The sequence below is a fragment of the Pyrus communis genome, chromosome 6, assembly GCF_963583255.1.
Source record: "Pyrus communis chromosome 6, drPyrComm1.1, whole genome shotgun sequence".
Taxonomy (NCBI): Eukaryota; Viridiplantae; Streptophyta; class Magnoliopsida; order Rosales; family Rosaceae; genus Pyrus; species Pyrus communis.
Genome location: NC_084808.1, coordinates 23126617 through 23154332, shown reverse-complemented (window position 1 = coordinate 23154332; position 27716 = coordinate 23126617). Strand labels below are relative to the sequence as shown.

Sequence of the window (27716 nt, the reverse complement as noted above, 5' to 3'; positions counted from 1 at the left end):
AATATTGGATTGAGATATCAAGCGGTGAATTATCTTAATGGATAAAATTTTTCTCTTCAACTCACTGTGTTTCGAATTCAAAACTCTCTTCCTACTCGCAACATAAAATATCCTCTTCAACCCCCTTTCCGGGTTCAAACTCCCCCTAATTCTATATGGAAACTACTAAAAAACTCAGCTACTAATTTATTTGGGTTTTAACTTACACATGAAGCTAATTTCAATCCTAGTCCTAATTCAATTTTAAAAAACAAAATAATAATAACCAAGATTAGGTGAAATGACACGTGACAGATGATTAGATGTATTTTGAGTATACCAGAACGACCATACACTTTACAATTGCGAGAGAATATACTCCCCTGAAATGGAAAGAGATCGTCTATGATCTTTCCCTCCAAAGCCCAAGGATCAAGTGATCCGGGTTTTTAAAGTTTAATTCAACAACAAAAAATTATTATATCTTTTAAATTTTTTAACTAATTTATCTATTTTTAACCGTTAGATCAAATTTTAAAACTTAAATCACTTGATCTTTAGGTCTTGAGGGAAAAGATCCGAAGAGGATCTCTTGCCCCCTGAAACTACCATCAATATTGACCACGTGGCCGGAGAGGCAGATGCAGAAAAATGGAGCGAAGTTTGAGTATTGGCTTCCGCCCCAAATTAGTGGGCCGAACAGTTGGGCCTATTAATTTCCATTTACACCCCCAGATTCTTTACACTTCTCTCTCTGTCTCAGCCAAGACTTGAAACAGAGAACAGACAGTGAAGTCTAAAATGGCCGGAACTGGAAGAAGAAGCTCTCGGAGCAGAGCCAGCTCCTCCAGAGACGGCAATGACGGAGACGCAGTTCCTCTCCGCGCACCTCCCAATTTGCGGACGCAGAGAGGTGGCAGAGGCAGAAATCAAACTTCAATCGGAATTTTCAACGTCAATCTCAAAGTCCTGCTAGTGCTCAGCGCGATCGCCTTCTTCGCCATCTTGTATTTGATTAACAAGCTCATGAACCACGTCGAACAAGCTCCGACGCCGAGGGTCGTCACGCCCTTCCCGGCTCCAAAGCTCATGGACCTCCCTCAGGTATTCGATTTTTCTTCGTTGACTATGTGATGCGTGTATTCTGTGAGTTGATTGTGCATTTTTCGGGTTGTGGCAGTTTCAGGGTGAGCACAAAGAGAGCTTGTATTGGGGAACTTATCGCCCGAACGTGTATCTCGGAATCCGGGCTAGGTTTGCCTTTTACATTGCCGATCATAATATTGTTTTTCTTGAATTGTTTGTTTAGAATTCATGTTCATTCAGTTGACATCGTATCGGTTGTGTATTTTCGGAAGCGTAAATTTACGTTATGGTAGTAAGTTCTGTTACTCTTGTCAGTATAACTAGGCACTTGATCAAATTGTTGATCAATATTTGTTTCTTCATGTGCTCGGTCTTGCACTTTACCTCATTTCACTAACATTGACGGATGCATTGTTTTTTCCGTGTGTGCATTTAGACTTTGCGAATGATGTGGTGGTGATTCTAGTTGTTGCACCTTGCAGGACTCCTCGGTCTTTAATAGCCGGGTTAATGTGGCTTGGTATAAAGGATGGGAGATATTTCATGCGGCATGTTTGCCAAGATTCTGATGATCTGAGTAAATATGGTTGGGCACAACATGATGGGCGCAGTTTTGGACATCAAGTCATTGTTGACCATGGCATGAACTTGGCAACAAGTTTCTTGAAATCCAAGGGTGAAGACAGTGGCTATGGCGGAGATTGGGCAGTTCAAATTGATGTGCAGAACCACAAGTAAAAAGCCTGACCTAAATCTGTAACGCTTTTTCTTTATGAAATGAACAGGGTATTGGCATAATGTGAAGTGAATTTAGGATTTAATGGAAGGTGTGAAGATTGTACTTACAAGTATGTTGATGTAGTGAAGAGAAATGCGTAGAGTTTCTCTTAATTTTCTGTTGGGAGTTGGAACCCTTCCAAGGAGGGGTGAGGGTTGTGGCATTTTTCGTTTCTAATTGTAGATGGATTTGCCCATGCATTCTTTATACATGAATCTTTTATTGACTTTTTCATCATGCTTCATGCTCAGATCTAGAGGGAATGAGGAAGGTTCACATCTCTTTTTCTATTTGGCCGATGAAGATGGAAATACTCTAAATTTGGGTGGAGATACCTTGGACATTCATGAGAACTCTCTCCTTGCATCTGGTTCACGGATGGACGTTGGAAGTTGGCAGCTACATTTAAAATCACTGGTAATGTTATGAAGAGATTATGGCAAAGGAAAAAAAAAAGTCTTTTATATTGAAAGAAAATGTCATATGAATTACGATGAGGAAATATATTTCCGTGAACCATTAAGCATTCTTGGTCGACCTTGTTAACTTAATATCTGTTGAATGCTGCCGTAGAGTATCATGGTCTTTGTGATATTAGTGGTATTCGTGTTATTAGCTAAAAAATAATTAATAATCCGAACAATTCAATGTCCACTCTGGCCAGGGACAGAGCAAAGATAGGGTTCACATGTGCTAGAGCCAACATCAAAATTAGGAATAAATGGAAAAAAGTAGGAAAAGCTTTAGAACATCAGGGGGAAAAATGGAAAACCCTCTAATAACTTATTCATCCAACCCACCCAGCCCACCCCATCCTAACTTATCCCCACCACAAGGTCACAGCGCACCCCAAACTTATGACTTGCTTTGTCACTTGTTCCGCATTATCTGCGTTCTTACTCATTTCTGAGTTGATGTATTGAAGGCTCCAATACTGATCCATTACTTCTCTGTGTTTTCTTTTCAGGAGGATTTGGAAGTTCATTTTGCTGGTTTTAAGACGCCTCATATTCACAACTTATCAGATCTTGTTCAGGAAAATCTTGGACTACAAGTATATCACAGTTTCATGACATCATTTTATTATCCAGAAAAAAATTAATCAGTTTTTCAATATCTACAATTCTTGCCTTGAATGCCTCAATTTCACTTCCATGTTTTTAGGTAAGGAAGTTTGGTCGACTGCAGCTACCTGACACATCTGAAGATTCTCCAAATATTCTAGTTTTTCAGGTACACGGTGGTAAAGTGTGGTACTTTTTTAGTCTAACTAATCATTAGTCATTAGTTTTCACTCTTGATTTTTCTTTCTCATCCACCTTCTCCTGTGGTTTCCCATTGTTATCCAGATTTCTGCTAGGGCACCTTTCAGGACAGATGTTACATTCATATCTGGAACTGGTTTGGAAAGTTCAAGAGTAAAGGAACGTGTCAGCGGCCTTACAGGTTCGTCTTCCATTTAATCATGATAGGTAACAATAATAGAAGCATAAGAGGGTTCCACTGAGTACACGAAATTAACCGAGCTCTGTGTCAGACTTCCATTAAGGGACCATGAGGACCGAATAATTGATGTTTCACAATCAAGAACTCAAATGTTGAACCCATTGCCCATTCTTCCAAGTCTTAACGCTATCATTTCCTACAATTTTGGGTTTTGTCAAGAACCAGAAATTAGAATCTTGCTTTCTGCTATTCTTTAATATCTGTGTGCGCATTTCCTGATTTCATTAGTGACTTCCAACTAAATATTATATTGCCCTTAACTTTTATTAGTTACTCTATGATCAAGGTACCTCACTGACCAATCAACTGAAGGAGAAGCAAAGAGAATTTGACACAAAATTTGAGAAGAGCTTTAATCTGGTTGACAAGGTACTTTGGAAATCAGTTTCCCAGGATAATGCATTTTGTTACAAACTATTGAATCAGGCCTGCTATTTGAATGTCTTGTTGAAAGTGAAATATTTATGTAGTCACACATTTACATGGATTTACACTGAGTATTGCTCTGTGATAGTACTTTTGATTTTGGATGACATGGTGAAAAGGATTGAGCCAGTCTATCCTGGTAGCTTAATCTGATGAGCTAGTCTGCCATTTTCAGTTTTATGTTGTATCTCTATGGGATGTTTGGAAGTCTTTACTGTATTTTGGCTACACAAGGAAAAGCCTTTATGGCATGTCTTGCATTACGGTAGGACAGTTGCTGATGCTCTACATATGCAGTTACAAACACTGGCATTAAAAATTCACGAAACTGAGATAGTTATGTGTGTATTATGAGAATTGAAGCTTCATCTAATGTGCTTAGATATAATTGTGCAACAAAAGACTTCTAAACTCGTTGTTACTATGCTTTCAGCTTGATCCTGAATCTATTGTTGCTGGTAAGGCTGCCATAGGAAACTTGTTGGGTGGCATCGGCTACTTCTTTGGCCAGTCAAAAATTGCCGTCTCCGGGGATATGTTCGTAAGTTATTGGTTACCTCTATGTGCTACTCTACTGGTCCTCCTTTTAAAAGTTTATACTTTTCCTCTGTTTTCACAATTTTGTTTCTTAAAAGAAAAAGACTTCATTTTCCATTTCCTTCTTTTCCCCCGTAATTTAGGGAAAATAAGATCTCTTAAAGCATCGTATGACTAATTGTATGATCACACAAAATTAGATGCTAATGGTTGCTGCTTAACTAAGTGTTAGTGAAATCCACCTCTTTTGCTTCCAAATATGAGCTAGTGTTAGAAGAAAAAACCATGACGTTCATAACATTATTAGAATATGATATCAGTGGGTTTTGATCACAATAACTACTTTCTGAATGGGCTTCTTTAACGGATTAGTTAATTGGAAGTGACCAAATTTATGAAAATTTATGGTCATAACAGTGTGGACATCTGAAAAAATAAAGACATGGATTTATTTATTATGCTTGGTGAAGATATCAGTGTGGACAATTGACAAAATCATACAGTTGGCCATTTCCTCTTGCAGTCGGGAAGTCATGATAATTCTATTTCATATTGGCCTGCTGAGCTTTACACAGCTGTTCCAAGTCGTCCTTTTTTTCCAAGGGGATTTTTATGGGATGAAGGTTTTCATCAACTTTTGATCTGGTGAGTTGCCTCATGTTTTTCAGTATGCATGTTACTCCAATTTGTTTCAGTTCAGCTGCTGCCTTTGTAATTTATTGAAGAATTATAAAGATATAAAAAGTTAAGTACCTTATGTTAGTGTACTATTGGTCTACTTCTGGAAAATGGAAACTCTTTCATATATGCATCCTTAATGTTGAGCAGGCGTTGGGATAAACATATTTCCTTGGACATCATAGGACACTGGTTAGATCTAATGAATATTGATGGATGGATTCCACGTGAGCAAATTTTAGGTGCTGAAGCTCTAAGGTACATAATTGTTCAAATATGTGTATACCTCAGCTTAGATTGTCAGTGTAAGTAGAATGTAATATTTTTTGTGGTGTACCTGCAGTAAAGTCCCAAGTGAATTTGTTACTCAGCTTCCAACAAATGGAAATCCACCAGCTCTGCTTTTGGCGTTGCGTGGTAATTGAATTTGTTTTTTCTTCACTTAAACCTTTCTGTCCATGGAAAATTGAAAATGTAGTTGTTTTGTGTGATTTTTAAGCTAAGGAAAGACTATTTTGTCATCCATGCCCCCAAAAGTGTTAACTTTAGTTGTTCAAGAAACATTATGTCGTGAAACATATGTCTGAACTTTTTGACTTCCTAGTTTCTTCCCATATCCCTCAGAATGCATATTGTCTACTTGAAAATTTTGTTGGTTTGCTGTATATATTATTTATGATGTGGTCTGAAAGTTTGCCCTTTCCAGACTTAGTTCATGGCTTGAAGATAAACAAGTTTACTGCTGCTGAAAGCAATGCGATATCTTCGTTCCTAGAACGGGCTTTTGTTCGCCTAGAAGCATGGTTTCACTGGTTCAACACTACCCAATCAGGTATAGAAGGGTTTGTCAATCTTTAGTCTCTGCCATGGGTTTTTCTTTATAGGAGGACAAGGGTCGTGATGCATGTGTTTATGGTCTGTTGTTTTAGTTTTACTGAGCAATATGTTTACTCAAGGGCACATCTTTGATATGTTTATCGTCTGTTATTGTACTGAGTCCGTGAAATGTGTATATGCATGCATACTTGTGCTTGTATGTGCGTGGTGGACTGTAGCCATGTGTTTGTGTTACTGACTATGATTGTATGAACACAGGGAAGGAAGTGGGAAGCTACTATTGGCATGGGAGAGACAGCACAACAAATAGGGAACTAAACCCAAAGGTTCCACTTTACAGAATTTCTTACTCTTTTAGACTTGTATTAAACAAAATCTGTTACCTTTTGTTTTAACTTGCAAGAAATGTGGTATGATTTGGGGCATCATATGCCTGAGTTGCTCAGCTTTGGAACAAATTTAAGTAGAACTTCATGTTTAAAACACTGCTAGTAAACTGAGATTGTGCTATTGCATGTCCAGACGCTGTCTTCTGGATTGGATGATTATCCACGTGCTTCCCATCCAAGTGAGGATGAGCGTCACATAGATCTTAGATGCTGGATGCTACTTGCAGCAGATTGCTTGCATTCCATTGCAGAACTGTTTGAGAAGGAAAATAAATCTGCAAAGGTAAGGCAAACAAATACGTATGGAAGCACAACTATGATTTATCAATTAGTTAACATATAAATTAAATAATGCAGGAATACGGTGCTACAGTTAAGTTACTCTCGGATTTTGAAACTCTGAATCAGGTTCGTTCGTCAATTGTCATTATCATATCTATGGTTTGTTGCAGCATATTCTCCTTGAAGCATTTTACTACAATATATATTTCCACGCCATCATTTTGTGTTTGTGTCTAATAACTACATCTTCTTGGTTAATTACTTTTTCACTGTTTGGTTCATTGTATTTACAATTATATCTTATACGCTTCTGTTGGACAGATGCACTATGACGATACATATGGAACATATTTTGATTTTGGAAATCATACGGAAAAGGTATGCTACTTGCTTACTCCCTTTTTCTTCTTTTTTGTGATATTTTCACATGGTGCATCGGTTTTTTTTTTTTTTTTCACGATTCTAAATATCTTGATATGAGGTAAATAGTACTCACAAGAGTCAAGATTGCTTATAAGTGAATAATGATGATTGATTTGGGGACTACAAGTTTCTCATACCATGGGCTGTCATGTCATAATTGGTTTAGATAAATTTTATGGTCGAACAGATGGTTGCCTGATGTATCTAATTGCCCATTACATAAATGTCTAGAGGTGGATAGTCTTTTTGCTTTTCAGTTACAATAGTTGCATGCTAAAATTGGGCATTGGTTTGATCTTACTAGGTTCGTTTAGTTTGGAAAGAAGTGATAACAGGACACAATTATGCAACCAGAGAGCTCGTGCGGGAGGTATTAGAAAGCCCCAAGTTGAGACTCGTTCCTCACATTGGTCCTATTAGTCTTTTCCCATTCATTGGAAGGATTATACCAGCTGTAAGTTGTGTCAACTGATTTTCTACCGATTATGTATTATTATTGTCAAGTTACCATAAGACCACTTCTCTCTTGTTTGACATAGGATTCAAGGATTTTGGAAAAACAGCTAGACCTTATATCAAATCGGAGCATCTTTTGGACAGATTATGGACTCCGCTCTCTTGCCAAAACAAGGTGATCAAGTATACAGATTACGTTAACTGAATTGGTTTTCATGGTAGAATTAATTTTCCCCTACTTCTGAGGACCATGTTAATTCGGAAGCACTAAATACTTTCATCTATTGTGCAACAGCTCCATGTACATGAAACGCAACACAGAGCATGATGCCCCTTACTGGAGGGGTCCAATATGGATGAACATGAACTACATGATTCTTTCATCGCTCCATCATTACTCTAGAGGTACACAGCTTACCGCCTCTTGCTATGAAGATTGAAGCATTATTCTTTCTTTTGTAACTGTCGTATTGTTTGAATTGTTTCAGTGGATGGACCGTATAAAGAAAAAGCGAGAACCATCTACGATGACTTGAGAGGCAATTTGATTAGGTATGTCAAGACATTTTCTGTCCATGTAATGCTTAATCTGCTACGTTCAATGGATTTAAACGTGTTTCCCGTATGTTGCAGAAACGTGGTGAAAAATTATCACAAAACCGGGTTCTTCTGGGAACAATATGATCAGAGGAACGGCAAGGGAAAAGGCGCACGCGTATTCCATGGCTGGACATCTCTCGTGTTGTTAATCATGGCAGAAGCTTACTCTAGCTAGTGAGCACAGCGTAGGAAAAATTGATATTTGGATTCTGATACGTACAAGGCGCAAGGCTCTTTAAAAGCGATAACGTCGAAAATGCCAGAATGAGCAATATGAGGTCTAATCTAGTCCGAAAAGAATGGTGATACCGTAGTGATACCGGTAGAGTCTTCAATCTAACTTTTCGTTTCTTGAACCCTACTGTTACTACTTGTACCGATACAAGAGAGCTTAGAAGCGGTTTTGGTTGTTAGAAAACGCTTTTAGCCAGGTCAGGTTCTTTTGAAGCAGTCTCAAGCGGTACAAATGATGTATTTGCAGCGTGACAAGATGAGAGACTAAGGAACGTATTACCCATTACCAACTAAGAGTTAATGTTCGTTGCAAATGATGCAGGTAGAAAAATGAGTCATCTCTGTGTCTCCGGTGGTCAGCTGAACGGATTTGGATAGTTTAACTCAAAGCCTCTGTTAACGGTTCAAGGGTTATCGCCGGCCACTGCCACTGATAGCTAATCAAACGCAATAATTTAAATAAAAAAAATTACAATTAACAAACCAACAAACTTTCCGTCTTAGTTTCCGTTCTCTGTTGTTTCTGTATCCTCTGCCATTATAATCTCCATATCCCGGATATCTCGCTTCAAAACATTGCCTAGTCTCGCAATAGCTTCCGTCTGCTGTTGCAACACCTACTCAACAAAAACGACCAATTCATTTACCCAATTCTGGTGTTACTATTATAAAGGAGTGTGCCTTTAAACGACGATAATATGTACAGTTTTCTTTTCCGAAATCAAATATTGTGCATAAGATAGGGTTGAAATATTCAGAAGGTGAGATGAAATAGAAATTTTCCAAACTAGTCCACTCTCACCTCTTGCATAGCAGCGAGACTCTGTTCATGGATTTTGGCTGATCCAGGAAGATAACCTAAACCACCAGCACCAATAGAATTCTCTTGGACACGGGATATGGTTAGTAGGTTTTGTACCCTCCTAGTAAGCTCAGCTCTCGATCCTTTCAACTGCAAATCCATTTGCTTGTTAGTATCTTCACCGAATGACAGATGACGAGTAGGATGCATAGAAAAGGGATGAAGGGCATAGTAATGAAGTACCTGTCTAGTAACTGCAGCTAACTTCTCGGCCAATTCTACTTCACCCTTCATTAAGGGCAGTCGGAAACCCTTGCCCTCTAGTGCCTCCACTATTCTCATCACCTTTCGGAATAGCAAAGAAAACAAAGATGTCAAAACACTTGCAAAATACAAAACGCACAAGCTACCTGCACAAGAATTATTTAAACCCTCCAAGCCAACAACAATCATAAATCTAGCCCTCTGGATGTTGGTTAAGCACTGTCAGTCACAACGCCAGATTGCAATGACGGTATTTTCTTCAAGCTTCTGATGGAACTCATCGTACTCATTATTCACAGTTTCTAATATATATAGCAGAAAGTGTACTCACCCTCAAAAGGCGCCTTTGAAGACCTTGTTCTTTTTGTCTCATTCTTTCGATCCAAGGAAGTGTGTCAGCTTGAAAATGCCTTTGAAGCTGCAAATGATATGAGACATGAAAACCATTTTCAAATTTATGTGGTAATAGCAGATGGGCATTTGAACAATAAATGATACCATCTTGACATTGCTTTGGGTCATTTGCAATCTCTCAGCATCTGAAAGAAGGACTTCATCTTGGAGCTGCATCAATTCAGTTTGAAACATCAGGCATCACTAAACGATAACAATTTTCTCCACCTTATCAGCTTTAAACTGGTTCTCGCAATTTTTTTCTACTCAAACCCCATATTAGTTCAATACTTGCATCATAGCAATGGTCCAACTATAGACACAGGACAGCAACTCTGGTGGGTAATCAACAATTTTACTTGCCAAGTCTCAGTCAGTAACTGCCAAAGCAGAACTCATAAATACCCCTGGACTGTAACAACTTCATCCAAAATTGGCATTCACTAACAACAACCGGTGAATTTAAGGTTTAACTAAAAAACCTCAAAATATTGCTTAAATGTACTATTTCTAAGTAGCAACAATAGAAACAAGAAGCAAAAATACTCTGAACAATATCACTACGCTTCAAACTAACAACAATTACCTTCAGGCGTTGAGAGAGATCTTTAAATCCCTGAACAAGCTGAGGCCACAGGCGCTCCCTGTCAGTACTTTCCAGACCTTCGAGCTTTGCCATAGCCTCTGCCCACATAATCTGGCAATGCAAACTATTCTCCACACTTAGCCGGAAAAAAATGAAAAAAAGAAACCAAACCAGATTATGCCACTAACACCTAGTAACAAAAAAGGGGAACAATAAACTCACATCCGATACACCAGCAGGCTTCACCCTGAACTGCGGATCAGTTACGCTAAACAGCAAATGCTGCAAAAATCAAGACAGGCATTCATTTCTCATAACGAAAGTCCACAACTAAGTTTGTCAAAAGCAGAGAGATATTAAGAATCTAGAGTTTTAAATCAAACAAGAACTTCACCACTCAGCACCTTCTAAAACAAGCATATTTGCAACTTTACTTCCATTTCTCAGCAACCAAACAGACAGGTATAGATATCATGGGCGGGAAGGCAACGCATTCGAAATTCTAACAAAATCAATGAAAATAAACTAGAAGAACAAACCTTAAAAGCATATTTAGGGTTTCCAGGCTCGTCCTTGTAAGCGTCAACAATTGCCTAACGCAAAAAACCAAAATCCGTCAAATCAAAACGAAATTGAAAGCTAGGGTTAGGGTTTCTGCACTGAATAATCAATAACAAAAAGGAAAACAATACTTGAATATCGCGATCGGCGAGAGAGAAAGGGAGAGGAGAGACGGGAGCCATCTGAGTCGTCAATTGAGAGTTAGGGAAGGGCGTCGGCTGCTGCGGCGTAGTGAACGGGCTCTGAAACCCAAAGCCGCCAGCAGACTGAGGCTGCTGAAACGACGGCGTTTGCTGCTGTTGCTGCTGAGTTTGAGAAGAGAATGGAGTGTTGAATAAGGAGCCGAAGCCACCGGTGGAAAATGCAGACGTCGACGGAGTTCCAAAGGCCGGAGCCGGAGCCGAAGGAGTAAAGAACGACGGGGTCGAAGAGGGCATCCCAAAGGCCGGCGTCGACGACGGGGTGCCGAAGGCTGGGGTCGACGACGGCGTCCCGAAGGCGGGGGTTGACGACGGCGTACCAAAAGGTGACGACGAAGATTGAGCTCCGAACATTGTCGCTGGCTGCTGCTGCTTCTCTCTCGCTGTTGAATGTAGAGAGAGAGAGAGAGTGGTGTAGCTCAGCAGTTCAACGTTTTGCCAGTGCCTGTTTTTTGACCACCACGTTGTTTTTACACAAGTGATCAGAAATTTTGTTTTTTATCGTATTAATTTTTTAATTCACATATCTCATCTTTTATATAGTAATACGTGAGGAATTATTTTGTGTGCCGATTACATTGAAAAATCTCTCATTTACTTCCGCTTTTTCTTTCACTAGATTTTGAGAGCGCCCACCTTTAACGTGAAAAGATTAATTTCATAATTTTGAAGATTCTTCGGTTTTTTTTCCCGAAGCGTGACGTATCTCAATTCCCAAAGAGTTGAATTAAACTTCAAGGGAGTCCGGAATGGCAAAAAACGTTTCAATTCACTCCGATTGGGCACATTTACATGACACACGTCGTCACAAAGTTTTTAACGTGGGAATTACTCATGTTTTGACACGAATCTAGAACAAAGAGAATACTTGACTTCAAATTCTAACATTTCCACGAGACCACTAGATTTAAAGGCGTAGGCTATATTCTGCCTTGGCCAGACTGTCTCTCCCAAAGTGAGCCGATGGGATTAATCAAGTGCAAGCAAGTTAATTAACAACAGAGAGCAATAAATCCCAAATCAAGTACCTGATAAAAGTAGACTGAACTCCGACCAATGCACGAAGCTGAAGCTGAGCTCCGTGCATTGACGAAGTTCATAACAAAATACGTTAACCCTAAAGTCCTGATCCGGGCAACAGAACAAACAAATGCAGGTACACAAGAGTGCTAAAATCCAGTCCATACTTGAAGTTCACCAACTGTTTTTTAGAGCCTTACGAAGGTCCTCCAACTTTCGGGCACACCTTACAGTTTCACACCTTGATAGTAACACAGCACAAGCAGGGGCCGGACAGCTTTACCTCAGAAGTCAGCCACTCGGATCCTGGTGCTGCATTTGGATCGTACAACAAAGTACGATAACCAGGATCCTCCTCGAGCGAAAACAACAGAAGTTTGTCATCCAGTATCCCAAATCGGAGCTTGATGCTTGTGCTTCCTGTCAACGGAATCTGCACCATCTCCCAAGAATTGTCGTCAGGGTTGTAAATTGAAAGTTTCCGCTGGTTCTTCCACTCCAAACAGAACAGCTTCTTTTCCAGCACAGCATGAGCAGTGACCATGACACAACCATTCTTCTTCATCTCACCCCAAGTGTGACTCTCAGGGTCGTAGACATCAACAAACTTTGAATTTCCAATTGTGAAGCTGGACCTTCCGCCCATAACATACAGCTTTCCTTCAAATCCACAGGCAAAGCAACCATATCGAGGACGGCGAATACTGCTTATCAGGGTCCAAGTATCGGTGTCAGGATTGTACACCTCGGCACTGGATAGACTGCTGCCATCTATACCGTATCCTCCAACAGCGTAAATCATACCACTTAGTTCTGCACAAGCAAAGTCATGTCGAGCAACATTCATGTTTGCCAATTTGCCCCACCTACAATTACGAAAGAACTATAAGATTGCATTATATATTACGAAGTTAAGCTTGTCCGGAGAACCATTTAACATACAGCATTTGTTACAGTCCAATCATGCCGGTGAAATTAAGTAGCCATGGTAAGGAAAAATACGGGAAATTCTTATACTTTATGAAGGGTTTGCAGAAAGGAAATTAAAGGAAGAGACTAATCACTGAAAATGGACACAAAACAAACCTGTTGAGGCAAGAATTGTATTGGTACACATCTTCTGATGCAATGGTGGTCCCGGGAATCACAGAATATCCACCAACGACAAGAAGCTTTCCATTAAGAACCGCCACCCCAAATCCAAATCTTGTTGGACCAGGCATGGGAGGAAGAACATGGTGCTTATGTCCATGGCAATCCAAAACCTCCCAGTGGTTTTCCATTCCTTGAGAATCGGTTGTCAAAACATAGAGCCACTCCTCAAGCAACCCAGCTAATTGCCGCACAGTGATAAGTTCTTTGCTTTGAAGAAAATACCTCCATTTCTTACACACGCCACCCATAGCAGGGAAGTCTGAATGAGGAACAAGCGCTAGACAATATTTTGCTATGTCATCTGGCAGTCCCGGCAGGATGGGGCTGTCAGAATCATCTACCTCCAGAGAAGTCAAACTGCGATAGCTTTTTGCACTAATTGGTGCATCTTGCTTGACCGAATTGGATCGGCACATATTTGGATCTATAAATCTCTTCTTTTCAGTCACAAAAGCCAGAATTTTGTAGATTGAGAAGCTTGTTACGTCAAAGGAGATGCAGGTTATCTCACCTATGACCGCTTAGGTATCCCCCAAAAATGCGTATTCTTCTTCAACAGCAGACTTTTGAGTAAAGGAATTCATGATATCCGTCACCTATAGGAATTTTACAAGACCAAGGCATAAAATATGTCGCAGAACGCACCACACAAGCAGTATACGCTGGCAATTTTCTGTGTTTTGTCCAGTCGGGTCCAAATTCCATAACAATAGTTCTGCTCCCAAAGTAGTTGCTCCCTAACTTATTTCTTGTTCCACACATTGCCCAAGTATCTGCATATCGTGGAGCAAACTCAGTGGAGCCTAGTTTTACGAAAAGGAACAAAAACGATAAACATTCTATCTGCAGTTGAGGAATAACCGAGTAAGATAGGTCGGAAGAAATCATACCAGTCAATGCCATATACTCGGCAGGTTTTAGCCCCCAGTGACTTCCATAGCATGTCCAGGTTGATAATCACCTGAATGAATCACAAATGAGTCAACAAAATTCAACTCAAAGATAACACAATACAAGCACTTCAAACAATAAGGCAGTTACGCAATTACGCAATTACGCATAAGATTGATACAAGTGATGAGCAGATCAATTACCGGTCTTCATAGTCAAGGCCGGCGGCAGAAATATTTCAGACCGGCCAACGAAGAAACCTACCTATCCGCGTTGTTTAGCTAATTAGATTCAAAAGTGGTTAAAGTAAAATCAAATTTACAGTAAAAGCTTGTGGTTCCGCCAGATCTAACATCCTTGCCCGGATACAACAAAAATGGAGCACAAACAACCAGATCTATATAAAAACCATCAACTGAAATCTCACACCAACAAAGAAGATATAGCCAAGAAATGTGTGCACATATGCACAAATTTCTGCTCCTGGAAGCTTAAACCGCTCTAATTACATCATAAAAACTATAAGCCAAGGGTTTAATTCTCCGGCGCCAGATTCACACTCTCAACAAAATTTGAATGGAATCTGAATACACCAAATCAACAAATATGTTGGTTTGGGTTGGCTAAGCTAAGCTGGGATTAGTGAAACATAATCATGCATAATTAAAGCATAAACCATATGCAGACCTGGCCGTAATCGTATTGGCTAAACCAGTGTGCTCTCCAAAATCTTCTCCCGTAATTTAGATTAGATTAGAATAACGCTCGAATTGAAAACACCATAAACTTAATCAAAAAGAGAAAATGGAAGGTGAGCCTGATTAGGAAATGTCGAAAACAAGAGCATGTATATGTATATATAGAGCAAAAGTAGGAATGTAAATCTGAGATTAACAGAAAGGATTAACGAAGATTACCTAAAATAGAAGGGGGATTATCCAAAAAAGTATTGCGGAAAATTGGAGAGAGATTAGAACGTGTGGAGGAGGAGGCTAAAATTAGAAACAATCGGAATTTTTGATGAGGTGCCTGAGAAAGCGGAAGAAGAGGAGTTTTAAAGGACCCGAAATGCAAGGGAAAAGGATTAAAGTTTGAACTGACAAAAAGGCCCCGACCACGTCAGGGTTCGGAAGCAGACCCAACAGGATCCTATTCCGATCATTTTGGTGAAGATTTTGAGGATTTGTGAATAGTATTCGTTTATGTATATTGTGCGATTAATTTTTATCAAATACTGTTTATGTTTATTTTTAAATAAAAATATTTAAAAAACAAATATAATTCGCGAATCTTTAGAATTTTCACAAAGAGAATCCGACATGATCCGGACTCGAAACGGACGACCTTGGTTCTGTTCCCGGAATAAAGGGAGAATTTTTTTCTTTTTTATTTTTTATTTATCGCGTGATCATTTTATTTAGTTTTATTTGATTGTCGGGAATGGACCGGTGTGGTAATTCTAAGGTGTATTGACTCGGAGATTGGTTTGTGTGTGAATGATCTGACCGGAGCAGTTATGAGGTCAACGGAGTGGGAACTTGACAGGTCAACGCAGTCAGTCGTGAAGATAAGTGATGGACGACTCAGATTCTCAGAAGCACTTTTGGAATGATACGAGAAAAAAGAATAATCTATACAATATTAATTTTTTTTGGATTTTCCTTCTTTTTTGTGAATTATTTCAGAAGACAAAACTGTGTGGACATTTGCGGGAAGATGGGATGGAACGGCAAAGTTTAAGAGGAAAGATGGGGCATTGGGAAGTTGAATCTGACCTTGTTGATATACCAATTAGAATTGAAATAAAATATAATTACATCAAAATAAAAATAAATTTTTTTTTTTTTTTTACAATTTTAATTTATATATTAATATGTAATTTAATTTTTGGAACCCAGTTAGTGTTACATCAGCACATAACAGATTTTTTTACAGATTTATGACGGAATTATCACATTGATTTGCAATATTCTTTTACAAATGATCGATTTTCAATTTCAGAAACTATATTGATTGAGATATGTCAATTCCAAAGGTGGTTTGTTATAGAACCCCTAAAAACATACAATCTACTAGTATTAGCAGTGTAATTGAAGAAGAACGTCCATACAATGAGTATCCTTAACGTAGTTAAGGTTTTCTTGTGTACATGTAATAGTGGTGTTGAATTGTAAGTTGCACTTACATTGCTGTAAGTTTATCTCGTATTTTTGTGGCTTGTATTATTTTGTTATTTCTTTTTTTCTTCTCATGTGTTTGTGATTTGTACTCTTGGCCTTGTGTTTTGTATTTTTTCAATTTTCCCTCCTTTTTTTTCCTGAAGAAAGAGGTATTTATTTCAGTCCTACCGATGAGTACTTCCCCACTGTTTGTTTTAGATGGCAAATATGATGACTAATCGGACCACTGCTTTTTTTGGGAGTGATTCTTGGAAGCACTTTGAAAGTGTTTGTCATAATTCAGTAACCATGCCTTCTCAAAATCACTCCTAAACAGGCTATTATTTAGAAGTATATTGGATTCAACATCATGCTAAGTACGTACAAAACGCCAAACCTATATATAAATCAATGAAGATTCTAGTATGCTTTGTTGTGGGACATTCATCGAATGAATGAAATGTTAGATGTATGGTCAATAATCCAATATTTTACTGAAAAAATCCCATAAATCAAAGACCTAATGTGAACAAATCTTTGAAAATGCATGACACCTAATTAATACGACCCCATATCATCATTATTTCATTCAAAACAAACGTGTATATCACATCATAAAAACCATAGCTACCACATAAAATGGAGAGAAAATGTTGATTAATTATATAAGCCTTCTACAAAAGGTCACTAACTTCATGTCTCAAACGTGTGAATTTAAGTACTTTGACAGATTTTCATTGGTAGGTAGTCAATAACACTCACTTAGTAATCAGGGTTACCATATTTACGTTTCTTATTTAGTGACTCTGCTCAAATTTTGGACATTTCACCTTCGAATTCCCCCTCTCATTGATGAAAAACAAAATAAAAGATACAATAAAACTTCTAACACTCTATAAAAAATAACTTCCTTAGTCCTAAAAAATTCCGATCTTAACTTGGGACCAGTTATCTATAGGAATAACTCCATTTTCTTGGTCCCATCTTAAAAAACACATCTACACATAGTAATTATTGTAAACAAGTACAAAAATATGCGATATCACAAATAAAAGTTTAAGATGAACTAAAATCTTTCTCTCAAGTTGTTTGGGACAATACTTTAGTTTTTAGAGTTAATGTCACATCTTTGTGCTTTCAGGTACATAATACTTCGTCAACATAAACACCTACTTATTTTTTTTTAAAAAGAGTATGATATCATTGAGAATAAATGAAAGCATACAAAGTGAGGCTATAGTGCAACTGGACACCTTTTTGGTGAAACCAAAATGTTTCTAACTTCTCGAGCATGTTTATAGTTTTTTGACATGAAACTTTTTGTATTTCCATACTGTCATCTCAGGAATCCTATTTAATTATACCTCTATTAAGTAATAACCTCTTTTAAAGTTATAAAATTGATTTGATTCCAACTTTTAACTTAATAAAAGTTTTACTATATATGCTTGATAACCAGTTACTCTTACCATGCACAAATCACAAAATGCCACTCAACCATATTACTTCATCGCATGTTTTTTTCCAGTCCAAAAATTTGAGGAGGGCACATCGACTGGCAAAACTGGGTTTGACTTTAGAGCATCTATTGATTTGGTTTGAGAAACTTTCTAATGTAATTATGCTGACCTTAAAAACTACCAAGCCTACGTGGCGCGCAGGCAAAGTAACTAATAAGCTAACTACGTCCTTCAGTTGAATGTGGGACGTGCCAACTCGTCGGCCGAGGAGTAAAATTTGTTGATGTTGTGTTGAGCGCGTTGCTGACTTCTTTATCTTGCGACTGCGGCCGAGAAAGGAACAAATCTCAGCCTTTGGATTCTCAAGCCTGAAGACAAGGCTGCTAGTTCTGCGAAGTTCACAAATCGTCGGCGTCGGATTCGGTCACAGTGATTATATTCGTGAGAGTATAAGCACATCGAATCGACACCAGACTGTACGAACACAAGTATTCAAGGTGATGTATATCTTGATGGTGAATGTGGTTTGGCCGTCAGAATGCCGAACTCTGAAACTCACTTGTGAGTATCCAATCATAAAATCACTTGGCGTTCAATGCGCCAAATGTCGTAACTCGTAACACCTTACCTCGCCGAGAAGGCTAATAATATGACCTCTGCCAATAAGGATTCATAAACCCTTCTCAACCGAGACTCAGATAGGTAACCAGGCCTCGACGCAGTCCTGTTTATCCAAACTGAAGGTGCTCATCGGTCGGCTGATTCTACGGCAACAGTGCTGTTTATCCAAACTGAAGGTGTTCGCCGGTTGCCTTCACATTGCTGTTTATCCAAACTGAAGATGTGTCGGCGGAAAAAAGAAAATAAAAAATCTCAAGATGTTTGAGAGGTTTTGCGCATGGCAGTTGTGTGTTGAATTGGACGTCCTTTTCTCGTTGCCACTGCCTTTGTATTTATAGGGCTGATGTACTTGCTTGGCACGACATGGACGATAAGCAGAGCATTTCAATTGCACCTAAAGACTTTGTATTGGAATATTCTGAGAAATAAAACGATGACCACATGCGAATCTGGATGTTAAATAGGGACTCTACATTCTAATCCTATTTTATTCCAACTTTGACTTATCTTTACCCCATCATTGAATTTGTTGGATGGTCACACACGGTTCTTTTCACATCCAAAACAATCACCTTGTTTTTCTCAATGCCTATACGCCCCACACGTTGCAGACACCTATCCAATTTGCTACTAGAACTTATCCCACCTGCAAGTTACCTATGCATGCATGAAGACCATGCATCCAACAACTCTAATCAAACCCCATGCTGATATATTCAGCCGTAACCATGCATGAAGGCCATATGACAAGATGGAATCCAACTACAATCTTGTTTGGATAAAAAAAAATCTATTTGTTGATTTAATTAAACTCCAAGATAACTACTCTGATAGATAATAACTGGATATCTTTAATCAGAATAATTATCGTGAAATTTAATAAAAACATCTTTATCCTAAGAGCGATTCAAATATTTTGTCCATCCAATGCCGAGTCGATTATGTAAAATCGGGCCCAAACAAATTATAAATCTTATTTTTTAGGATAGTACAACTTTGTAATTTGTTGATACGGAATGCTATTTTCTTTTCGATCATGTTGAAATCCCTAATAAGATTTTTATCGATGAGCATTAATATGAATCATATCATTCTTTATGTAAGCATTCTTTTTTGTATCAATGAATATCGTATTTGTTTAAAAAAAAAAAAAATTAAAGCAGTTGCAATGATTTTTGTACTATTATTTCTTTTTTATGTTCCTTTTTTTTTTTTTTTTGTATATATCATAAATCGGCACTATATGCGGTTCTGCCATTGGAAAACATTTGCATAGGTCGGTCTGATATATTATAGTAGGACTATGCTATGAAATAGAGTATCTTTTTAGCACTACGTGAAACAACTTACATATGTAATGGACCGTCTAACAATCACACGAAAAATACTCCGTGGCATTGATGTAATTTATGTTTGGATTTGCTGCATTGTGTTGTGGCAGGATTACTAAGGTCGTTGTCTAGGGATATAGATACTATCCATATCTTTACATTCTATCTGTTTATTGTATATTGTGCGACTATAAATTATTTTTAATTTTTTTTATTTATAATTAAATACAAACTGTACATAACAAAAATTAAGCAAATGATGCACGATGAATAAATAGAATGTTAGAATTCCTAAAGAGGATCCTCATCCGTTATCTAGTGTTGCTGTGGGTGTGATTAGGTAGGTCAAGCGTATACTGAGAACAATGGGTCGAAGTCGACGGCGGATGGGCCATTGGACGGGTGTGGTGGGCACACGCGGACATGGTGGGTGAAGGGGCGGATGGGGTAGCTTGGCCTTTCAGTTATGGGCAGAACAGAACGCCACGTTCTTACGGTTAGTTAGTTTTTTTTTATTAGGGCACGGATTACGGTTCTACAATAAATAAGAGAAATATAAAAGATCTCAAATTTCATGTTTCGAGCTAGTGAGTCATTTTAATTGTGACTAGGACAGAAAAAAAAAACAACACTAATCACACCCCTAAACAAAGTGTTCCAATATAATTATCAACTTGCGAATCAACTCGATTTGAAACTCGGTAACACTTGTTTGGGGGGATTCATAATTATAGATGAAAACTTTCTCCTCAACCATCAAAAATATTTTCATTTGGATTTAAATTTTCATTTTAATTTCAACGTTAATAATTAAGAATTTAAGCTTCTCGATTCTTCGAAGAAAACCCAAAATATCTCAAACTTTTAATTTGGTAGGTAGAATCAAAATTCGGTTGTGGTCCTCAAGGAATTAAAGGGAGCTGAGACCTAATAGAGTTCATAACTTCTACCCATGAACATTGATAATGTGGAACCAAATGCATGGAATCACCTAATTCAATTAGAGCATCTTTAAAGAAGATGTCAAAAATATCAAGTGGACAAAAAATGAATGTTTTCCAACTGATGAACCAAATGCTAACTTGGATTGAAGGAGATGCTCCCGGCGTAACAAATGACAGCAAGAGAAGTTAATGTCAAATTATTTTTAATTTGATTAACAGTACAGCCCACAATAAATACAACCTATTTTGTTTCTTTGAAATTGTTACTTTCCACCTTCTTTAATAATTAACTCATAAGTATTTTACATTATTGCTAGCCAATTATGAAGATTAGTATAAATACTATCATTCGTTAAAAAAAAACTCATAAGTATTACAAAAAAAAAATAAAAAATAAAAAAATGAAACAATCAGACATATCGGATGGAATAAGAAGTTTTATATGATGATATGGCATCAAATTTAAATTTGATACTTTACATTTGATATTTCCTTTTAAAATGTTCTAAAAATCTAAAAGCGGTAGATGTTTAGCTTAATAAATATGAGAATTATGCAACTAAACATATATGCGTCTGTACATTATTCTGCCGCCCAAAACCATACAGGTTTACACTTTATTCTTTACAGCAATTATTATTAATAATAAGGGAGGCATCTTCTGCCTCAACAGCTCTCGTTTACTTGGACGAGGATCTGGCGATCCTTAAATTACATTTATTCATTGTACATTATACGGTTATAAATTATTGTAAAATTTTTATTTAAAATTGAATATAAATAGTACCTGACGAAAATTGACCGCACAATATACAATAAACGTATGAAATTGAAGAATCCTCTTGATCTTCACAAGGAAGATCCGGCAAAGATCCTCTCTCGTTTACTTGGAACACCTGTTCGTGGGAAAAGATCTGCTTCAGGCTTGGTGGAGAATCTCATGCAACTTGTCAATAAGGGCTATGATCTGATAGCTATGCTTGCCTATCTTCTGTTTTAAAATAACTAAAAATGGTTTTTAATGAAATATTTTTGGATTTAAAAAATACATAAAATGTTTATTAAATAAGTATTAGTTGTGCTTCTTGTAGAAAACATTTTAAGTGTTTTTTTATAATTTATTTGCATTTTTACTAAAGATTGGTTGAAATATTGCTTTTAGTTATTTTAAAAGCACTTATAGAGGAGTCTATATATTATACATACACTAGTTATTATAATAGTGCTTTTATTTTTATGGGTAGGCAGATTTATACCTTTAATAAACATGGTATTTCCCCTGTGGGAGGATTTCAATTAGTCTTAAATTTTGGTTTAGGGATAATCGTTGAGTCAACATATCATGAAACGTAAGTTGTTGCTGTATTGCATAGAAGAAGGGATAAGAGTTCGGACATCTCTTTTCTCTGCCAGTGTATAAATGAGGTTGTGTTCATATCCAAGATAAAATAATAACATTCACTCCACCCATACGTTGGATAAGATTGCCAAAACACTATGTGGTATGACCAAATCACAAGGTCATAATATATGTAACCAACTTACAAATTTTGACATTTAATTTTTTTTTATTTCTTGAATTGATTGCTTTCGTCCTGTGTTTGATGAAAACTAAAAGCTGCTCGATAACTCTTTCGTTTTTAATTTTTATTTTTGGTGCTAGTGATGGAGAAAGAGTGTATATGAGAGTAACGAAGAATCGAGAAGGAAGAAGGGAAATACTTTATATTTATGACAAAACGACTTAAAACTTTTTATTGTTACGTCAAACTTGAGGTCATGATTAACGAACCGCTACACTCACAACAAAGTTCCGTCATAATCATACATCATAGTTTTTATCACTACAACAAGTACACATCATTCTTGTATACTTGCAAGTCGAACTGGTGTGACACGAAAACAACACAAACACGACAAAAACAACATGTTTGTTGGGTCTAAATGAAAGGCTACATGTTACAAGGCCCAAAGAAAGGTTGCATTTTTTGAGGCCAAACTTTAGGCTAAATACAGCTATAAAGTCCTCTGGACATAATTGGGTTACTTCCCTTTCTTCCCTTTTGATATTGGGCTTTTAGTCCAAGTCCGCGCCAGTGTTGGTCCAAACCATGAAGTCCAACACGACGTCGTTTTAATAGTCAGTCTCGACTCAGCTGAGAATTGCAAACTGCCTGTCCGGTCTCGGAGTCTCCCATCTGCCGATAACAGAAATGAAGAGTCTCCATAACCATAATCCCCTTTCCAACTGAACCAAATTCCCAAACAGATTATCGGCAACAAAACCAAATTGATCTCCGTAACCAAACACCCCCACAATCTCCATGCCAATTTCCTCCATGTCCATCCTCCGCCATCGCACCATCATCCCCACCACCGCCGCCGCCCTCCCAACCGTCGCCAAAATCATCCGCCAAATCTCAACTCTCCGGTGCGTCTCCGTCGTCGCAGCCAAACAGCACCAGAACCCTAACGTCTCCAGGAAGTCCCAGCCCCCGACCAAGAAGCTCCTCAGAGCCAAACACACTTTCAAGGACTACTCCTCCCTCGCCCCGGTCCTCTCTCCCCAGGACAAGCCCCCGCTCTACGAGTCCCAGACCGTCGGCACGGTCGCCGCTGCCCAAGCCAACTTCATGCGCGTCATCGTGGAGCCTCCCAGAAGCATCGAAGAGAGCAAAGTGGAGCTGCTGTGCGTCGTGAAGGCGGTGCTGAAGAAAATTAAGAGGAGAGTGCTGGTTGGGGACAAGGTGCTGGTAGGGTCGATTGATTGGGTGGACCGCCGGGGCATGATCGAGAATGTGTACCAGCGGAGCTCCGAGATTCTTGACCCTCCGGTTGCGAATGTGGACCATCTACTCGTGCTCTTCTCCATGGAGCAGCCCAAGCTCGAGCCGTTCGCGCTCACCAGGTTCTTGATCGAGGCCGAGTCCACCGGAATTCCGCTCACACTCGCTCTCAACAAGTCTGAGCTTGTTGACGAAGAGGTTGGATTCGATTCTTCATTAACTTTAATTTTGGTGATTAGTTTGGCTGCTTAGCTCTAATTGTTGTTAATCTCTTGTGTTATGTGAGTAAACTTACTTATCTTGATTAGATAAGTAAGTTCTATGTATAATAATTCAATGCAGCATCAAAATGATTCTGAATTTTTCGTCTGATGCTGTATTGTTTTCGTATAATAGTTCAATGGAATATCAAACTGGCTCTGAGTTTTTGATATTGGTGATGAATCTTTCGAATTTCTCATGGTAAGGCAGCGCGCAAGAGTTCTAATTCAGTTCAAATTTAGCACTTTAACCGAATTGGAACATGAATTGGAACTATTCTTTTTGGTATGCTAAATGTGGTTTGCTTTTAGAAGTTGCTATGTAATCTTTTCCCATCTTCAGTATATTCATTTCTGGTTGTATTGATTCCTAAGCGTGCTAGCCTTCGATTAAATATGCAGGCGAAGGCTGCATGGAAGTTTAGGCTGCATAAGTGGGGCTACAAGCCGGTTTTTTGCAGTGTTGAATCAAAACATGGACTTGATTCTCTTGCATTTATATTGAGAGATCAAACGAGTGTCATTGTCGGTCCAAGTGGAGTTGGCAAGTCTAGTCTGATTAATGCTTTGAGGAGCAACCACCATGCTTCTGATGCTGCAGAAGGGGAAAGTTTGTTTGATCCAGTGGGTTTCAATCATTCCCTTCGTTCTTTTTTCTTTTGTTTCTATGATTTCGTTAGGGTGAGTTTGGTGCTCATATCTCCGTTGTTTTCTGTACGTATTTCAGATTTTAGGCAGCAAATGGTATGGGGACCAGCTTGTTGGACAGGTTTCAACAAGAAGTGGCAGAGGGAAGCACACTACACGCAATGTCTCGTTGCTTCCATTGTCTAACGGGGGTTATCTTGCTGACACTCCTGGCTTCAACCAGCCTAGTTTAACGAAAGTCACCAAGCAATCTCTAGCACAAACATTCCCAGAGGTATGTGTACTTTTTATTTGATGCCTTTCACTTGATTCATGTACATAAGTTCCTTTCCCATCACTTTGCTGGCACATGTTGCATTTTGTTACTTTCTATTGGTACTTATGCGTTTATCCTATCAGATCAGGAAGATGCTCAGTGACAGTGAGCCTGCAAAATGCTCATTCAATGATTGCCTGCATCTTGGTGAACCGGGGTGCGTCGTTAGTGCTGATTGGGAAAGATATCCATACTATTTCCAACTTCTTGATGAGATCAGAATCAGAGAGGAATTTCAGTTGAGGACGTACGGAACCAAAAAGGAGGGTGATGTAAGGTATGTTCGAACTACATGTAGGTTTTTAGTCCCAGTTATGCATGCTTGTTGACAGAATAGTTCAGTTTCTGTGGTTTTAAGTACTTGAATGCGGATAATACGCATTACCATGGTTGTTACGAACTTGCGGTGTAACATGAGGAATGTTATGCTCTACCGAAACCTCGTGGTAGATTGAAAACAGCTACCATTTCACCGTCCTTATGGCTTGAAGTGTTTGTAAATTCTTTGTTTGCTGTGTTACAAAAAAATGAGAATCTATGCATCCGTCACACTGATGTGCACAGAAAAAAGAATTGTTATCATAATTTTATGCCAGTTTAACTTAGCCCTGGCACGTGTGGTGCTTGTGCAGACGTAACATCTGCCATATCGTAGTTCAATTGGATCCCTGGCATATCGTTCTCATACATCACGTTCTGGTTTAGTCTCGTTACTCACACAAATGTAGTACAGATGTTTCTCTAGCACAAAGTTCAAGTACCTTGCACATTTCGTACGTCCTGCTTCTGAGCCTGAACGTATCACATTGTTTGCAGGTACAAGGCGGGAGATAAGGGCGTTCAACAAGCTGAACCACGGTTGGAGCTGAAGAAGCACAGGAGAGTATCTCGCAAGAGCATGAACCAATCTTTGCTCGATGAATTAGACGAGCTGGACGATGACAACTTACTAGATGAGGAAAATGATCCGTTTCTCAAGGCAATGAGGGATGAAAGCCAGTAGAAAGTTCAATTTTTCGTACATTGTAAATAGTTAAGCTTGAGCCCTGAACTTGACGATAACTTACCGGAGTCTTCTGTAGTGAAACGCAAGCAACGTTTGTAATTGGCAACCGATTCAATCTCAGAGATCTTTGCACTTGTAATCATGCTTAAATCAATGTTTACCTAATGAACTATCAAAAGAAAATCAAAGGGCTTCCTATTTCTGAATCAGAAAACCAAACAATTAAAACAAGATCACATAAACGCAGCAGCAAATACCAAGAAAATCTCTTCTAGTCTCATTGTATGACTGCTGAAAATATATAAGTCTCAGAACAATGTTAATATCTCATTAAATCCATTGATGTGATGACCTACTTCTTACTTCTTGGAGGATTTCTTCTTCGAGCTCGCGAGCTGCTGCAGCTGCGGCTTGGGATGCTTGTCGGCTTCGCTCGGGTCCAACCACTTTAGGGGGTGGCGATTGAAGAAGGGCCAATTGGGGATGGTGACCAATGTGGTGAGAACCACGCCACCAGCATAAGTCAGAGTCATCATCTGGAACGATCCGGTTATGTAACCGGTGGCGAAACCCACAACGGCGAAGACCAGTAGCAGTATCTGCATCAGCTGCTCAGCTAGCTTCTGCCCTTGCCAATCCATCTGCAAATTAAACGGAAAATTAAACAACTTATTACGATTAACCTAATTAATTAAAAGACTAAATAAAGTGAAACAAATTCTCAACATTTGAAACTGCACCGGGAAAACCCTAGAAACAATACCTTGAAATGAACTCTTAGGTAACAACTCCTTCCTCTGCAACCTGGAAAAATAGGAAACATAATTTGAAAACAAAATTAACGAGATCTTGTAAATCATGAGAATAATTTGATTGGCTATGAAAATCCTTCGGCTGCCCAACAATCAAATTCATAAAAATCAATGGCAGAATTGAAATGGAGAAAATTCGATAATAATTGGGATCGGAAACCCTAGACCTTCAACCAATCTATAGAAATCGAAACTGAAATTACATGAGAGGACGGAAAGGAGAGAGTTTTTACCTGCGAACAGACCAACGGACGAAAGCACGGAAGTGAGAAACTGAGACACTGAGAATTTGCGAGGGGACGAAATTACAAAAAATAAAAATCGAGGCGCTCGTTGAATCTTCGGCAAGAGATCAGAGACGTTGATTTTGTATCTGACGGTAGAGAAGCACGGCACATACGTGGTTTGCTCTAGTGATTTGATTATTTTTGGGTCGATTCAGTTCTGGGTTTACCCAGCCCAATTGATAGTTCCCCCACCAGTCCTGCGATTTCAAACCCATGGACAAATTTTATGGTTGAGATTCTCTCTTCTCCAAATTTTTTTGGAAATTTTAACGAAAAGCCTACAGTACTGTTCACTTTAATGAAAAATCATATTTTTACACTAAAAAGTCAAACCTGATACTATTCACTTTACCATTTATTTTGTCCTTATCGTTAAAACTCAAAGTTTTCAAGCTCTTTTCATTAGTTTTCCTAATTTTTTTTTCCAGTCCCCTTCAATTTGAGCTATGACCAATTCAGCCGCGTCAACATCTTGTGTTGGCTTTTTTATAAAAAGAGAAAAAAGGCAAGTGAGAGAAGAGAGAAGGCAAGGAGAAAAAATTTGGAGGAGAGAGAATTCTACTTCCAAATTTATAATGGCGAACCAATACTACCTCCTACCAAGAGCATCAGCCCACGTTTTTGTCTCTGCAAATCCCTCTATTTTACACACATTGCAAGGCATTCAGTGTCGATAAATGAAGACGTGTAGATTTTATTCATATGTTTTCACTCCCTTGATATCGGACACCACTTGGTGGTGTACCCGTTGCCATATAAGTTCTCAATTTTTGGTTAACTTTACGTTAAAATTCTATTCAATCCCATTTTCCTTAAGAGTAGGGATATTAAGAAAAAGCTCCCGGGTAAGCTTGACCGAGGGTGTTTACCAAACTAGAAGCATTTCCAAGTTACCTCCCCAGTTTGAATCATGTTTCCGCTTATAACAAAAGCACTTGCAGTAAACGCATTCCCAATCACTAGTTATAGAAGCTCAATTCAACCCTTGATTTCAAATCAAAGG

The 27716-nt window shown here is 38.5% G+C and overlaps 5 protein-coding genes across 10 annotated transcripts; 2 read left to right on the top strand and 3 right to left on the bottom strand.

The window, feature by feature from the left end:
• Positions 1-747: 747 nt before the first annotated feature.
• On the top strand, positions 748-8155 carry LOC137738105 (mannosyl-oligosaccharide glucosidase GCS1-like). 2 transcript variants are annotated; one of them, XM_068477715.1, is made up of 22 exons: positions 748-1083; positions 1166-1233; positions 1548-1799; positions 2095-2260; positions 2811-2897; positions 3008-3076; positions 3193-3289; positions 3636-3718; positions 4209-4316; positions 4836-4957; positions 5141-5248; positions 5334-5407; positions 5697-5822; positions 6086-6153; positions 6350-6499; positions 6574-6624; positions 6820-6876; positions 7226-7375; positions 7461-7552; positions 7673-7782; positions 7866-7929; positions 8011-8155. In XM_068477715.1, exons 1-22 carry the CDS (start codon positions 781-783, stop codon positions 8150-8152), a joined length of 2547 nt encoding a protein of 848 aa, XP_068333816.1. In that variant the 5' UTR covers positions 748-780; the 3' UTR covers positions 8153-8155. The 2 variants fall into 2 exon arrangements, with proteins under 2 accessions (XP_068333816.1, XP_068333815.1); XM_068477714.1 differs by having other exon boundaries at positions 1160-1233.
• Positions 8156-8569: 414 nt separating this feature from the next.
• LOC137738109 (nuclear pore complex protein NUP54-like) lies at positions 8570-11466 on the bottom strand. The gene is made up of 9 exons (XM_068477719.1): positions 10949-11466; positions 10796-10849; positions 10479-10538; positions 10257-10367; positions 9776-9841; positions 9609-9695; positions 9257-9358; positions 9014-9163; positions 8570-8828 (listed from the first exon to the last, which is right to left on the bottom strand). The coding sequence occupies exons 1-9, from the start codon at positions 11369-11371 to the stop codon at positions 8712-8714; spliced, it is 1170 nt and encodes a 389-aa protein (XP_068333820.1). The 5' UTR covers positions 11372-11466; the 3' UTR covers positions 8570-8711.
• A 262-nt stretch (positions 11467-11728) lies between these two features.
• LOC137738110 (F-box/kelch-repeat protein At1g67480-like) lies at positions 11729-15113 on the bottom strand. Of its 4 annotated transcripts, none has more exons than XM_068477724.1 (4): positions 15001-15113; positions 14083-14153; positions 13124-13995; positions 11729-12903 (listed from the first exon to the last, which is right to left on the bottom strand). In XM_068477724.1, exons 3-4 carry the CDS (start codon positions 13606-13608, stop codon positions 12273-12275), a joined length of 1116 nt encoding a protein of 371 aa, XP_068333825.1. In that variant the 5' UTR covers positions 13609-13995; positions 14083-14153; positions 15001-15113; the 3' UTR covers positions 11729-12272. The 4 variants fall into 4 exon arrangements, with proteins under 4 accessions (XP_068333825.1, XP_068333822.1, XP_068333823.1 ...); XM_068477721.1 differs by having other exon boundaries at positions 13124-13965; XM_068477722.1 differs by lacking the exon at positions 15001-15113 and adding an exon at positions 14771-14987 and having other exon boundaries at positions 13124-13965.
• Positions 15114-22780: 7667 nt separating this feature from the next.
• On the top strand, positions 22781-25646 carry LOC137738106 (small ribosomal subunit biogenesis GTPase RsgA 1, mitochondrial-like). The gene is made up of 5 exons (XM_068477716.1): positions 22781-23582; positions 24047-24268; positions 24372-24566; positions 24692-24885; positions 25425-25646. The coding sequence occupies exons 1-5, from the start codon at positions 22923-22925 to the stop codon at positions 25609-25611; spliced, it is 1458 nt and encodes a 485-aa protein (XP_068333817.1). The 5' UTR covers positions 22781-22922; the 3' UTR covers positions 25612-25646.
• A 146-nt stretch (positions 25647-25792) lies between these two features.
• LOC137738112 (signal peptidase complex subunit 1-like) lies at positions 25793-26730 on the bottom strand. Of its 2 annotated transcripts, XM_068477727.1 has the most exons (3): positions 26660-26730; positions 26378-26418; positions 25793-26255 (listed from the first exon to the last, which is right to left on the bottom strand). In XM_068477727.1, exon 3 carries the CDS (start codon positions 26253-26255, stop codon positions 25974-25976), a length of 282 nt encoding a protein of 93 aa, XP_068333828.1. In that variant the 5' UTR covers positions 26378-26418; positions 26660-26730; the 3' UTR covers positions 25793-25973. The 2 variants fall into 2 exon arrangements, with proteins under 2 accessions (XP_068333828.1, XP_068333827.1); XM_068477726.1 differs by lacking the exon at positions 26660-26730 and having other exon boundaries at positions 26378-26552.
• Between the last annotated feature and the right edge of the window lie 986 nt (positions 26731-27716).